The sequence below is a fragment of the Chroicocephalus ridibundus genome, chromosome 10 (genome assembly GCF_963924245.1).
Source record: "Chroicocephalus ridibundus chromosome 10, bChrRid1.1, whole genome shotgun sequence".
NCBI lineage: Eukaryota > Metazoa > Chordata > Aves > Charadriiformes > Laridae > Chroicocephalus > Chroicocephalus ridibundus.
In genome coordinates this window covers 23,480,767-23,497,226 of record NC_086293.1, presented here as the reverse complement: position 1 = coordinate 23,497,226, position 16,460 = coordinate 23,480,767, and the positions used below count along the sequence as shown (strand labels likewise).

Sequence of the window (16,460 nt, the reverse complement as noted above, 5' to 3'; positions counted from 1 at the left end):
AAGCTAACGTGGCGAGGGGGGGAAGGGTTGGGTGCAGCAAAGAGAAACGTATACTGCTTGCAGCCTCTGCGTGGGGGAGAGTATGGCCTCAGATTGCCATATTAGAGGGTAATCTTCTCCCTTCTTCTACCCTCAACACTGTAGGGAAATTATTGCTTCAATGCTTGATCATTCAAAACAAATGTTCCACATTTTTTTCAAAACAAACGCTGTCTGGATTAAGACAATTTAAATTTACTTGAAAACATTCCAAAGCTGGAACTTGTAATGAAAACTGCTGTTTAATCATCTGGATTTCAACATCTTACATTTGCCCATTTTTCTTTTCAATATTAGGCCTGTTTTAGAGAGGACAGCCCCAGGGGAGCTTGTGTCTCGTGTTCACAGGGAACGACAGAACTGTGTGCCTCAGAGCCCAAAGGCAGCTCCACATCAGAACGCTGCAGCAACACAATTACAGCGTCACCTGTGACACACGAAAGCCCTCATTACAAAGATCAGATTTGTTAAAAATGGAAGATTGCACCACTCCCAACTCTCCTGGGAGACAAAGAGAAGAGACTTTACTGTCTTCAGGGACAGACACTGTCACAGTGGCTGCAACTGCAGTCGTTGCGCGTGTCATTCGTGTGTCATGTCCCGTTCCCCCCCCCCAGCCCTCGTTCTTTTCAAAGAGTTTTGGTACAGGAAGAGGAATTGCAAATTATTTTGCAACATAACATCTACATCATTAATAACCTATATGGAAGACCATAAATTATTCTAACATGCTATCTCTGTATCCCAAAACTTTTACATTTATAGTTCTTAATATTAATAGCAAAAAAAAAGTTTCTCAGCCTGGCTTTCTCATATGCTTAGGCTAACATGTTACTGTCAGACACACGTTTTAGATTCCATAGACTTCTCAACTAGAACAAACAGGGAAGGTCCAACGCAAACACATATCAGAAGATGGAATATTGAAATCGATGAACCTTCTTTTTACTCATCTAATCCAAGCTAATTATTACCTATTAAAAAGCAGATACTGTAGCTATTAAGTCCTGCTGTTGTTGTAACTATGCGTTTACCACAATGTTCAGACATGCTGAACTCATTTGCTCATAACAGAAGTCACTGGCAAAATGAGGCCTTTAATTTGCACTTCCTTTTAAGACTGAAATGAAAGACCATCATTAAAGTATTTCAGGCAGCACTGCCAACTCACAAATTATCTCAAGTCTCATGGTATTTTTCTTAAAGATGTATATTCCAGAGTCATAGAATTATAGGAAAATATCAGTTTTCACTTTTTAAATTATTATTTTTACCTTTTGTTATTGTGGGGGAAAAAAGCCACGACACTTTAGTAATATTATATATCAAAAAGAGGAAACTATATTCAGGACTAAGACAGGAGGTGCATCACATTTTGTCACATCGCTCTACTGATGCAATGAAGATTTTCCTTAGGTTAGATGTAAAACGATGGCCAAATAACCACCAATAGAGGTATTGTTTCTAAAGATCAAGAAGAAAAACACTTTACATCGGCCTTGGACAGTTTGTGTTTGCTTCTCTTGTCCATTTATTCCATATACTTTGGCTCACCTGAAACTTTTTTTTGCCCCCAGCTCTTTTTAAAAGCAATATTCAGTTCTCATTATTCAGCAATGCTGCACTTGATTTTTTTAATCAAGTCTTATTAAGCAAGTAGTCTGGGAGAAAGAAATACTATTTATTCCTAGCTTAACAGCAAAATAAGTTCAGAAGGAAAAGGAAGCAAAGGAAACATTTAATGATTTAATAGTAAAAGTTATAAATTGCTGTGGGCTAACCCTGGGGTAGGCAGGTAAGTGCCACACAGCTGCTCAATTCCCTCCCCTTCAGTGGGATGGGGGAGAGAATCGGAAGGGCAGAAGTGAGAAAACTCGTGGCTGGAGATAAAGCGAGTTCAATAGGCAAAGCAAAGCTGTGCAGGCAAGCAAAGCAGATTATGGAATTCATTCATTACTTCCCACCAGCAGGTAGATGTTTAGCTATTTCCAGGAAAGCAGGGCTTCATCACGCGTACAGTTACCTGGGAAGACAAATGCCATAATTCTGAATGTCCTCCCCTCGTTTTATTGCTGAGCATGACATTCCACGGTACGGAATATCCCTTTGGTCAATTCAGGTCAGCTGTCTCGGCTGCATTCCCTCCCAGCTTCTTGTCCACCCCCAAACTGCTTGTGGGGCAGGGAGCCGAGTGAAAGACTGAGAAAGCTTTGACACTGTGTAAGCACTGTTCAGCAACAGCTAAAACATCAGTGTGTTATCAACACTGTTTTGGTCCCAAATTCAACACATAGCACCTCACAGACTGCCATGAGGAAAATTAACCCCATCCCAGGCAGATCCAGTACATGAGTTCATGCTACAAAAATAACATACGGTAAAACATGCAAAGACCATACCTTCATTTCAATAACTGTTTGAAGAGCCTTTGTCTTTGCTGGCTCGGGCTGAAGTTGAGTTCTTCTATGCAATTCCTGTGGAGGGACACGATAGAAATAAGCCTGACGACTCATCGTTCCATTATTTCAATCACTCATATGAATTTATTACAACAAAATAAACGTCTGATGATTAGAAGCATGTAACTCCAAATGCTACAGGTGCTTCCCTCTCTAATCCCTCTAGCATCACCGCAGCACCTGTCTTACATTACAGTCAACTCTGACAGCACATGCGCTATTTCTGAAACCCCGATCAATAATTAATGTCAACAGTGACAAAGCCAGCAAGTCATTTCTTAGTCCAAATACAATGCTGCTGCTTCTGCCTAAACATCAAAACTTAATTAATTCAGTTTTGTTACTAATTCAAATACTGTTAAGTCATTTAAAATCCTCTACTGTAGTTTCTTCTTAGTTTTTCATTTAATATCTGAAATAAGCAATTTAAAGACATTGTATTTAAATTTGACATTTTAAGGATAATAATTATATAGTGGGTTGACGCAGCACCCTCTACAGTAGCAATTACATTTCAGTTTTCACATTTTCATACTATTTTTTATGCATCTTAATCCACAGGTAAAAGAAAAATAGATTGCATTAGTTAAGGCATGCAGTTAAGAGAATTAATGTCTACTAGTCTTTATAAAAAAGGAGGGTAAAGATGGCAGGACTCGGTCTCGTAAAACACAGAAGTTCTATCTTGGTATGAAATATTTCAATAAAAAACCTCACATATCTACACAGACCAATGTAAAGATGTTATGAAACATCACCATTTCAGAATCTGATGATGCTTGTAACCCTCCCACAAACCATCTGAGCAGTTTATTAGAAAACAAAACTGAATTAGGACAGATCCAGTTCTGTCTTTTAGAGCCCTTCCCCGACGAAGGACAGGACAGCCATGGTAGATGCCTTTCTCTCCCTGTTCTTTCTTCCCCAGTGGGGTACACACTCAAACTAACTTTATAACCACAAAAAATACATCTCTGCCTGGTAGGCTGAGAAGCTTGGTTCATTCACCGCAAAGACATTAGCTGACTCCAGAACCCGAGCTGTTGTATCTTCCAAATTATGCCTCTCCCAGCTCATCCTCATAAATTTGGGCGCGGGGGGCAATCCAAGAAAACATAACACTGTGGGTCCTAATTATCTTTATTCCCATCTCTCAAATCCTCTTTTCTTGAGTGAAGCAAACAATGTATAACTTGTCAATCGATTCATAGACTAACAATCAAAAATATAAACAGCTATGGATTGTGCAAATTCAGTATCCTCCCCCCCCCACACCTCAGCTTATACTAGTACATTTCTGGGTTTTGCCTCCCTAACCACCCACAAGCTTAAAAGTCATAATTTTTTGTATCACGAACTATCAATCAATTTCTTGTTCTGTTTAGCAACAAGCGTATTGCTTATCAATGACTTTGAGAAACAACCACTCTTTAAAGACTATAGTAGGAGTGATTTGGGGCACGTCATTAAATTAAAATCTACTGATAATAAACATCTTTATATAATACACTCCAAAAATTGTGTGACTTAATACATTAAAATAACTGAAAGAGACAAGTTATTCGTATGTGCTCCGTTTAACTGAACGTAGATTACTTAAACTTGAAATGTAGTATATGACAGGACATGATATCAAGACACCCATCCTGAAATGGTCAGGTTTGGCATGCATTTTTGGTTGAAATATAAGAAGCTGTCTATAGGTAACAGAAAATGTTATGTATACAGAAATAGATCAATACTTACGATCTGTAGAATTACAGTTAAGTAGCCAAGTTACAGTTAAATGGCTGGTAAATCAAGACCATTTAGATCACACCAGTTCGATCTCTTTTTTCAGACTCCTCTGTTCATGCTCTTAGTCTGCAAACATCTAGGGGCACGGGCAGTTTTTCATTCCCTATTTGTGCTATAGCTAACAGTGGTACCTATGACACCTTAGTCAACGGCAATATAAAGAAAGAGTTGGATGTGCTCTGTCTTGCCCACTCTGCTGTTTCCATAGAAGGCATGCTCTCAAATGTAATGGTTATAGTGTTAAATTAGGTTCTGATCTGAAATAGCCCATTGATATCTCGATAAGCCACAGCAGTGCCTGAAGAGTTAGATTAGGTGCATGTGTTTGAATGCATAGCTAAAGTTAAGTAGGTCTGCATGCCTTTTTATGACATTAAATATATTGCAGATATATGCATGTATATTTAAATTACCTCTAACATATGACAACAGTGAATTTCTAATTTTGCACTGGGCATTTATGAAAAAGCATACCTGAATGGACCTTTTTCTTTTTTTTTTTTTTTTTAATTACAATTCTCCACATTATAAAAGAAAGAAATCTTTGCAAATCACCTATACAGGGAATCTCTCAATCACCACCAGCTGTTGGTCTCAGATTAAACAAGTACCTTCACTACACAAATGTTTTAAAAAAATAAGAGTATGTCCTAGATTTGTCATATAGTTCTCCTACAAAAGTCATGGAAAAATAGTTGGCCAGTCGTACTGCTATCAGATCAGCAAAAATTACAGCTAATTCTAAGACCAGACTTTGCTCCCCGAGGCCACATAAACTGAGCTGGAGTATAAACAGGATTCCACACATTACCCAGGGAGACAAACCAGAGTTTCCACCCCCTTAGCCAAAGATGAATAGACTGCCAGAGATGAGTATTCCTAGATGTCTATCATAGCGTGAAGCCTTGCCTCATAATACTTTTCCTGTTTGCTTTATGAATCAATCTGATGCTGGCTGACTTAAAAGCTTTTCTCCTCTATCCCTGATGGTAAAATGAAGCAGACTTCAGGATTCTGGAGAAGATCAGAAAATGACTCCCACTTTATTATTTTGTGTGGGTTTTCTTCCAATGAGATTCAAATGTTTGGAGACTCCCACAAGGCTCAGTTCTGGAATTTATGTTGTTCTATGTATGCGTTTTTTCTTTTGGGGTACCTGATTCAGGGATATACTTTTGGGGTACTGATTCCAGGATACTACCACTTTACGTGCATGACACCTTAAATACTGATTCTTTTTCTATCTGAGGTCATCTGGAGGGCTTCAAATTTGCCTGAATGGCTAACCAAGAGATATTCTGAATATTTCATGAAATCCTTATAGACTAAGGAAACCGGTTTTTATCCATTACATCATTTTCTGGAACGGTGCTACTTTGTCTTTTTAATTTCTTTTAATAAAAAGCCCAGAGAGCCTAATAAAAAACTTTAAAAAAAAAACAACCAAACAAACAACAAACATCAGGGACAGTTTCTTTTAACCTGAACTGTATTCAATGGAACTCTTGATACTTATATCCTTGATAAAGTACTTGTGCCATCATCTCTGCAACCATCAAGGTCTATACTAAAATCCCTCAGAGATGCACTCACCTACGAAATTACACTTCCATTATATCCCCTATATGACATCTGTATCACTGCAATTGGGAGTAGTTCTGGGTAACCACTTTCTTTGCACATACAAATTCATTATAATTCTGCACACACAAATGATTTATAATCCTACATAACCAGATGCCCACACCTGGGATTTCCTGATGATGCTCACTTGTCAAGGTGATTAAAACACTCCCACAAAACTGACAGGTAATCAGATCTTTTTCTTCACATTAAGTTTACTCTGATATTCTTTACTTTTAGACCCAAATGAATCTTAAACCAAAGCTGGTCATTGCTTTCTCCTTCCACAGGTTTCTGGCACACTAGTTTAACATATTTTGTTGGCTTCAAAAGTAACTTCAGCACAAAATTTTACCACTAATTTAAATACCAAAAAATCCCAAGAGAAGACAGCTTATATCATATATTTCCTAAAGTAATGTTGGAAGACGAGTCCTGTTCTTTTGTTCAGAAATCGATAAAAATACTTTGCAAGATTTTATCATTATTGACCAGTATTCAAAATCCGCAATACATAGCATAGTCTGAGCCTAATACTAATTAAAACCCAAACAAAACTGCTTTTTTATCCCAGCTTTATTATAAGATACTTCATCACTTGGCTGCAGGAAAGTCAGGGTGATGCAAACTGATCCTCCTCTTACTCTGTTTCTGATTTATTTTGTTAAGGTTCCTAAGACATCAGTGACTATGTGTTGTTCTGATTAGATGAGGTTGAGCTGAAACTCTTAAATAAAAGGCTACACCAATATTGTTAATGCAGTTCAAGGTTTTACCTTCTATTTACGTAAAACTGCCTAAAATAGCATGACACAAAGTGCTAGAAAGAAAAGGACTTTTTCAGAAAAACAGGCAATTTAGAGACGGTATCACGAGACTGTCAGCAAGCGCCTGCATTTCAACTGGTAGGTTTGATTGAAGAACAGAAGGAAAACCGAATTGTAAACCAGAAGATTTTAAAAAATTAACACAAAATTCACGATTTATAAAATATAAAGACACGATAGGAACAAAGGCATCAGAATCAAGTAACCATTGGAAGAAGAAAGAGGGGTTAAAGATGGCAGCAACTCTACCTAAGGCAACGTAAAAACAGGCATGAGAAATCATTGTGTCAGTAAATCTAGCTTCTTGTATTCCTGGGTAAAATGTACAAATCTGTAAATCACAGCAGGCCATAGTATAGGAGCTGCTAGTTCTCTCAAACACCTCAAAGCAGACTGCTTCCATTCTCCTGGAAAAGAAAGCCTTGGTATTGCTCCTACGTGATCAGCTTGTCTGAACTGTAAAATCTAAATCAGCAGTATATTAATATTTTGATCAATTATTTAAGTAAAAGCACAGCCACTTACTTACCTAAAGCGTCTAAACAGCAGTGTTTCTTCAGCCAAAAATACCATTAGAAAGACTGGTCAAATTCTATTTAATCAGAATATTACAAAAATGTAACATACAGGAATTCATTTATTCTTAACGTATAAGCTTATCTTCTCTTTCCTGTTTTCTAACCCTTCACATCTACCCCCAGCCAAAATGGTCTCACAATAATTTAGATGAAAGTATATTTAAGAAATCCTGATGAAACTCTTTATCTTTCTGGAAACCATAAACTGACAACACAAAATTTCCATGTCTGGCTCCAGTGCGTAGGATAAAACCCCCTGTATTATTAGGAAGGATTCCAAAAACCACATTGCCATTGGTCGTCTTTTAAAAACCCACTACCATAGGTACTTGAACTCTGTGAGAACTTGTTAAAGAAATTTTGTCAAATCCCAACAAATTTTATAGTTTGAAGAAATGAAAACGTGGATACAACCCTATGAAATTAATCATTACAGGAAACTATAAAGAGCTGATAGTTATATGAGTTCTGTACCGGAGAATTAGTTTCTTTGTAAATTGGGTGCATTTAAATTTATTCAGTTCTCACAGTTAAGCAAAATTCTCTCTCCATTTAGCATTTTCAAATAAACAGGCAAATATGAGTTTTGATGAATAGAGTATATAGGAAAAAGTTGCACTAATTAGGAACCACCACCCAAAAGAAAACAAAGCCCCACAGACAAGTCTAACAATAATCTTACTGGCCTCAGTATTACTCCTTAAACAACGATTCTGACACCGCTCCTGACCTACATTAGAAAAGTTCGGTGTGTTAAAAAGGGTAGAAGGGAGGAAGGAGGCGTTTTTACACCAGATTAAAACCGCCATATTCAATCAGTAGCCAAAATATTTTTTTACAATGATCATACTACCACTGTTCCTGAATTCATGCATAAAAGAAGGGCTTATGATATGTTTTACCAATATGCCTAAAGACAGCCTATAAGGAAAAATAATCTGAGCATTAAGAAACTCAGCTTTCCTTTGACTTGTATGTCAAAAACACTTTAAGCAGCCATGGATGTTGTCAGACTGGAAGAGTGTCCTCTGGCAAGAGACCACATATAAAAAGTTTCAAGTGAAAAGGCGATTTGTGTATGAAGCTTGAAATGCATGTGGGACAATTTAGTTTCTAATTGAAAGCACATCGAATGTTTCCTGAAAGTAGCTACTGAAACTCTACGTTCACCAGAATTCTTGAAAATTTATTTCTTTTCTCTGTAGAAGGAACAAAATGTCGAAAGGATCATTTCTTTTTTTGCCAAATATCGCTAATCTTTTTCCCCTTAGCAAAATTACTCCTCCAAAGTTAAGAAAAGTGAAATGTTATCGCTTCACAAGTATCTTCAGAGAAAGAAATCTGACAATAAATAGTTTTCTCTCTTCTCCCCATCCTAATTTTATTTAAAAACCCAGAACAAAACCCCTGAGTGCATGCAAGTAAAGGAAGCCCATGTGTTTGTTTTCAGGGGTAGTCAATTAGGATCAGAAAATAAAAGTTCCAATTGCTGCTTGCGCCTCAGCAGAGCGTAGACTCTCCAGTAACATCCTGCCTAAAAGCCATTCTCTTTGCAGTGCATATGAAGCTTAAACATTGCATGCAAAAGTATGCCAATTTTTTAAAAAACAAATGTTTAAAATAGACATGTATTAATAACCCAGCTGCACTAAAAGGAGTCACTTAATTTACATTAGGACACATGAATGAAACATAGTGGGGAGTTATAAACCAAGACGTTTAGGCATTTGTATTTGGTTCTGGGGGTTTTTCTAGAAGACTTTATCTCTTTTTAAAATCACATCTTCAAATTCTAATGAAGTGAAACCCTTATCCTAACAAATCCTTTATGTAGTACATAGTGTTTAATATATCCTTATCCAACAAATCCATTATTTTAAAGATTTATTTCCACCCTCCAAGACTGTTTATTCCTTCCTTCCTGTTTAGAAGTCTGAACACATAAAGAAGGTTTTTAATGAGTTTGAAAAGAAAGAAATATCACATCAGTTTTTACAATAAGTGTAACGCAATACTAACCATGGAGTAATAATGGAATTCCACCTTAGGGCTTAACTAAGAGTAGACGTCTCTAGCTCCTGCCATCAGAAGCATACAGGCAAAGCTTAAAAGGGTAAAGTCACAGCAAATTTTACCAAATATGATCCTAAGATCCATAACATAACAACAGAGATGCTGCTGTGTACCAGCTCCACTCTTTCATAAATAAATGAAAATAAATAAAATAAAAAAATTAAGTACGTACATTACTGTGAGAGAGTATGTTACAAGCAGTGCCAACATACAGTGCTTGTGGTATTACTATGGGTCAGTTCATATAAGCAGAGGAAAACAGTTTTCCAATAGTTCTTCCCGCATTCAAATAACTAACATGCTGCTAGTCTCCTCAAGCAAGCTGAAACGTCATAGTTCTGTTGTAGAAGAGCAACAAGACAAAGGGTACTATCCATTTTAGTGCTTTCCCCACCTTCCGACCTACGCACACAGCAGTGATTTTTTTAATTTCTATTCTGCATCTGTGCTACTCTTCAGACCGAATGCAGGTGAAAAAACAATGCAAATGTTACTTCTTAAATGCAAGCAAAATAACACTGCCAAAGCCAGGGTCAAACTCAGAGCCAGAAGTACTACATATTTCACACGTTTGCTGGACAGAACTCCTAAGATGGCTGAAGAATGTATTAACTGGTGTTAAAATACACCAGACTTCAAACATGCTGTTCACTTTTTTTGTAGAAATCACTTTTATAACCTTATATTGATGAAACATCAATCCTTGATCAGAGTATCACTGCAAACAGCCTGGGCCAACCAAGGAGAGTGCTGGCATTCCCTACGTGATGCACACCGCCATGTTTCAAGTAATGCTTTAAACTGATTAGCATAGGACTTAATTTTTAAAAGAATAGTTTTATAGGTGTATCTATTAATATCCATACTTGTTATTAATGGCTATACTATTTCATTATTATCTTTCTACCCTACCTTTTACTGTATTCCTTACTGTCTCTTTTCTCTTCACATTGGCTCAGTGAAATCACTAGCTAAAATAATTTATGGTTTTGATTTTCAGTTCCCTATTTTCTCCAGGAAATGCTTTTCTAAATATGGGTGGGTTTTACTTACATGCATTTAAAATTACTGCTGGTTTAGGCTATTTAATATTTAAACATCAGGCCTTAATCAGCAATGCCAACAAACCTCAGAGCTAGTAAGACTTAAAATGTGGAAGTTCTTGGCTCTTTGGTATGGCAATTTTTTCTTACAAGCAAACAAAGTTTTGTGGTGAGGTTTGTGGTGTGCCTCAGGGGTCTGTATTGGGACCAATACTATTTAATATCTTGATCAATCACACACAGCGGGACTGAGCCCACCATCAGCAATTTGTGGATGACACCAAGCCGAGCGGTGCAGCTGACAACGCTTGAGGGAAGGGATGCTGGCCAGAGGGAACGGGACAGGCTGGAGGAGTGGGTCTCTGTGAACCGCATGAGGTTCAACAAGGCCAAGTGCAAGGTCCTGCACCTGGGTCGGGGCAACCCCCAGCATCAATACAGGCTGGGGCATGGATGGATGAATGGATTGATAGCAGCTCTGCTGAGGATGACTTGAAGATCTTGGTAGATGAAAAACTAGGTATCATTATTTTATAACATAAAGATTACAGTTATATTGTCATGTAATGGAATGTCAAAGCTTTCAATTAACAAAATCATCTCCCCTAGATATTCAGACAAATTTCATCCCTACATTCCCAAGCAGTTAATACACATGCAAGTAAAAGCATTAGACTGCTGGATCAAATTAATGCACAAAAAGGTCGCCTAAGCACTATACTCTATATGCCCAGAAGTTGGGTTTTTTAACAGTGTATCATATCAACATTCATATTCTTTGATTAGCTTTTTCCACCGCATACAATTTGAGTGTGCAATACAATGTTATTGCAAAATACGTAAGTGTACATATTTGTATGGATAACACTAGTAAAAAGGATCATTGATTAACAGAAATTCTATATAGCTGTTAGGTTATGCAACTGTATGAAGAGAGGGACAGGACAGCGCTAACCTAATTCTGGAAAAGAGGTGGACAATTTTTTGTACAATTTAGTGTTGGGTTTTTTTGAGGGGTGGGATTTCTGTTTTCTTTACCAAAGAAGTAAGCAACACTGGAACAAATACATTTCTGTTTTGTTAAACTATCTTTAAAAACCTTTAGAAGTCTAAAGCCATGAAAATTCTTCCAAGTCTTAAATTAAGTGTTTGGGAAAAAAAATATTTGAAATGGCTTTTATTTTCCATTGCCTTTGATCTTTTTCAAAACAAATGATTATAATGCAACTCTTACATTTAAAGAAAGAATCAGGCCGTTTAACCTAAAAGTAAATTTTATGCTTGCCAAAAAAAATTCGCCAAAAAAAACCCCAAACAGAAACATTATTTTACATTGACCCTTTAAAAAAGATCCCATTTTTGGATCTGCCAGAAACTAAACCAAACCCACCAATTCAGTGCAGATCTACCTGTTAGTTGAGATATGCCAACCAACTCAGTCTTTCTCAGCGGGGAAGAGGCAGTGGCTAACGTCTAAACATTTGAGAATGCAGAACACTCATTTCACTCTGAAACTTGTATTCTGCAGAACAGCCGGAATGCATCATGATAGGAATACGTTTAAATCAGAACATTGTACGACAGAGTTCACAGAATCATAGAGTGGTTAAAGTTGTCACCCACTAGACCAGGTTGGCTCCAAGCCCCATCCAACCTGGCTTTGAACACCTCCAGGGATGGGGCATCTACAGCTTCCCTGGACAACCTGTTCCAGTGCCTCACCACCCTCACGGTAGAGAATTTCTTCCTACTATCTAATTTAAATCTACCCTTTTCCAGTTTAAAACTGTTACCCCTCATCCTACTGCAATGCTCTCTGATAAAGAGTCGCTGCCCAGCTTTTCTGTAGGCCCCCTTTAAGTACTGGAAAGCTGCTCTAAGGTCTCCCCAGAGCCTTCTCTTCTCCAGGCTAAGAGGCAGGCAACTCTCTCAGCACGTCTTCATAGCAGAGGTGCTCCAGCCCTCTGATCATCTTCGTGGCCCTCTTCCAGCCTCGCTCCAACAGGTGCACATCCTTCTTATGTTGGGGGCTCCAGAGCCAGACGCAGTACTCCAGGTGGGGTCTCACCAGAGCAGAGTGGAGGGGCACAATCACCTGCTGGCCACGCTTCTTTTGATGCGGCCCAGGGTGCGGTTGGCTTTCTAGGCTGCAAGTGTGCATTGCCTGCTCATGTTGAGCTGCTCCTCCACCGACACCCCCAAGTCCTTCTCCTCAGGGCTGCTCTCAATCCATTTTCTGCCCAACCTGTATTTGTGCTTAGGATTGCCCCGACCCACATGCAGGACCTTGCACTTATCCTTGTTGAACTTCGTGAGGTTCACACAGGCCCACTTCTCAGGGCTGTCCAGGTCCCTCTGGATAACATCCCTTCCTTCCAGCATGTCTATTGCACCACGCAGCTTGGTGTCATCGGCGAACTTGCTGAGGGTGCAACTCAATCCCACCATCCATGTCAGCATGTTGATTGTATATGAGAATATTGGAGTGAAGGAAACAATACCAGTGTCATCTACAAAAAGTAACTGTGATGTGTTGTTTGCCACCTATACTGTGTGCTACCCTAACTACAGAAGAGAACCATTCCAGTCACACAGTGCACAACCTGTACAAGTAGTTTTCATCCAGCTGAATGTTTATCATTCTATGAAGTCTGTCAAGAATCTGTTAAACTGAAGTTCATATATTAGCTCACGATAATTAAAAACATTCAAAACATTAAAAGTCTTCCCTTTTTATCGGAAAAAAACCCAACCCCAAACCAGAAATATGATTAGGAAAAAAAAAAAAACAAACCAACAACCCAACTTGTCACTGCATAAAAGATGCTACAGATCTTTATCTGCATGGAAATTATGGCAGAGTTAAAAATATGATACTGCCTTTTCAAAATAATGCCACTTCCCCTCACAGATTTGTTTTTAAAAGAAAGCAAAAAAATCTCTTTGTTTTATTCCTTCTCCTTACCTCAGAGCAACACAATATAAGCAGCAAGACACTACCTCCTTACACCGTTTAGAGACCGCACCTTTTGTGTAACTATATGCTGAACATGGATATCTATAGCCCAGGGGCTAATGCACAGATTAAACTATTTTGCTGTGTATCAGTACTTACAATAAATGCTGAATGCATAGATATCATAAATATCTAAAGTCTTAGTTCTCTCTAAAGAGGCAAACCAAAAGAATCTCCACTGAAATAACTGGTATTATCTGCTGGGATTAAACTCAGACCCTAAAGGAGAATTTTAAGAACTTTGGGAATCCATATGATGATGTAAACAGAGTAAGACTGAAAAACAAACAAATGGAGAAAAACTACATGATGATGAAGGATACCAAATTCTGTACAGAACACATTACCAGGAGTATTAAAAAAAAATCCCACCATGTTACAAACAGAAGTGGTAGCGATGACAAACCAGAGTTATCTACTGCTTTCCATTTCTCACATTTTGGGGCACTAAACTTACCTCAGTATAAGTATGGGGTTTGTTTTGTTTTGGTAATTTTTGGAGCCAGATTTGCAGAAGGGCTGAAGACAACAGGTATAGTTTCAACAAACAAAAGTGCTTTAATATACTGAGGAAAAAAAAGTACATGCTACATATTATCTGATTTCTACATCTATATTTTCAAACTCAAAACCTTGGAATTACTGCTATTTTAAACATTTTATGTCCTCTCTATTTCAAAATAATGGCAGAGTCAGCTCAAGGCTTCTCAGAGCAACGCTTGTTTCAGGAGATCTTTAGGTAGAAGAAAGGAATGGAAAGAGAGTAACAGGCAAGGGCAGAGGTGTAACGCCATCTTTTGCTATTCCCCAGGCCATCCTTCTTCAGATGATCTAGTTTTCTCTTTTATGTGGAGCACAAGACAATGTAATGCGCACATCCAGGTCAGAGGAACTGCAGGGACCTCAATTCACACCCTAGAAGCAGCAGCTTTGTCTTCATTACCATTTCTTCTTTCTCTTGAGAAGGCCCATTCACCTTCCTGTTCCTCCCACGCACGGGGAGAAAAGCGGAGCTGGACAAGCAAAGAAAACACTTCTTTTATAGTTTCGAGGAGGGTTGAGGCAGAAATCATTGTCACAGGAAGCAAGCTACTTGAACATTCTGAACCCTCCCCTGCACAGCTGGGGAGCTTGGAAGGCTTTTGGTTTCGGAGCAGACGATTCCCAGTTTCTCAGCATAGCCACGAGCAGGCAGACTGCCTGCAACTGCCTGCTCTGCCCAGGAGTTGAACAGCTACAGTGAATAGACTGACTGCAGTCAGGTTTGCGTAATTCACAATGGGGTCCCAACACTTATGCATCTAAGTGCCTCTATTACCTTTTTGCCCTTATACCTTAGTAACATTTTCATTTTTAACAATCTTTATCTGCTTTCCCATACTCTAATTCAGGAACACAGAAAAGACACCAAGTTCCCCCTAGCCCGGTTTGAGCCACCAACTATTTCTTGTACGCTGCAATTAGAGCTTAACTTAACCAGTTTAAGGCCAATATAATATGAGTAGACCTGATGCCATCAACCTTTTTGGGCTCTGGCTCAGGCACTTCCTAAAAAGTCCTGAGTATCTTCTGCAGTGTATAAACCGACATTTTAAACAGAGTTCTCTAGTCTAATTAAACCCTTGTGTCCATTAAAACTATACCTCTTCTTACAGACACCTTAAAAGAAAAAAAAAAAAAAAGTCATGTGGGAACACAAGTTGCAAAAGCTAATGTGTTTTATTACTCTTGTTACTGCAGTTTTTCATACCTAAATATCCAGCTTCCTAATATGTAAAGTATTTGGCTACGAAGAATTCTAACAATGTAGTTTACTAATGTGCAATTAGCTTTAACCGGTTCAGACCAGAAATAAATTGATTGGTCTGAAAGCAGACTTTGCAAGCACAGTACAGCTTTAAATAGAGTAAAATGTAAATGATTCTGCTGTGAAAGATGATATCATAAAGATGTTAAAATGACTGCAAGTACAGCACCACCATCTAAGCACAAAGAATTTTCAGCCAAAAGACTACTAGACTATCAAAACACAGTGACATAATGTTTTGTTGAATAACTTTTTCAAAATGGTGACTGTGGAAATCAGAAGAGTATGATAAGCTTAGCTGCTGACCCTTCTTATAATATATTATACATGCAAACTAGTGGAAAAAAGTAACAATTACACACACACACAGTAGTAACGTTCTGATGGTAGTTTCTGCAGCAGTTGTAATTCAGCCCCCTACACCAACTTCTGCTAGTTTGTGGCCCTGTACTGAGAAAGATGGCATAGGCAAAGGTATTTTCATATCACAAAAAGCAAGCCATACATGTGCACCATTTACGTATATCATAGTATAACCTGCAAAGACGACAACAGTCATTTTCTATCAGGTCATCCAAAGGTCAGCTTTAATTTCCTTCCAAGGTATGTTCCAGTAACTGTTTCTACTAAAAGCTTCATAACCTAATTTTAAAAAAATAAAATAAAATTAAAACCTACAATTTAAGAAAACAGTTGAAAAAACATGTGGAAATGAATACGGCTTGTCAAATGTAACAAACTTTCAGAAAGACCAAAAGATCTACTACCTATATCTTATTAAATGGTCTGCTCCTTATTGATTTGTTTCTGCTCATCAGTTGACTGCGTATGCATATTTGTGAGATCTCTGTCCCACAGATGAACTAAAGAATATATAAACAGCAAATGGGTTATAGGCATTAAAAGTCTCCACTTAGACTTTTTTACTTTGGACTTCCGGTCCAGTTCAATAAGACCTATCTATAAATCAAGACAAAAATGCTTTCTGAATATTCAAGTCATCATGTAACATTGACTAGATCCAACTGCTGCACAATTTAGTAATCTGAAATTATTTTTCCCACAGTTTGCTTCCCACTGATAGTCCATACCTTCTCCCTTGCAAGACTTGCATATATCGATCATCGGCATTATTGAACAGACATCTACATGGACTTTTATACACCTGAATAAGTTTCACATGATCTTAAGTATAGAC

The 16,460-nt window shown here is 38.0% G+C and overlaps 1 protein-coding gene across 13 annotated transcripts in view; it reads right to left on the bottom strand.

Moving 5' to 3' along the window:
• ERC2 (ELKS/RAB6-interacting/CAST family member 2) overlaps positions 1–16,460 on the bottom strand; it is a 508,713-nt gene that overhangs the window by 391,442 nt on the left and 100,811 nt on the right. For all 13 annotated transcript variants that reach the window (XR_010072774.1, XR_010072776.1, XR_010072778.1 and 10 more), the window contains one exon: positions 2,439–2,513. Coding sequence is in view for 1 of the 13 variants with exons in the window: in XM_063347991.1 (XP_063204061.1) it covers positions 2,439–2,513 (75 nt within the window). In the remaining 12 variants the exon portion in view is untranslated. The remainder of the gene's footprint in view (positions 1–2,438; positions 2,514–16,460) is intronic.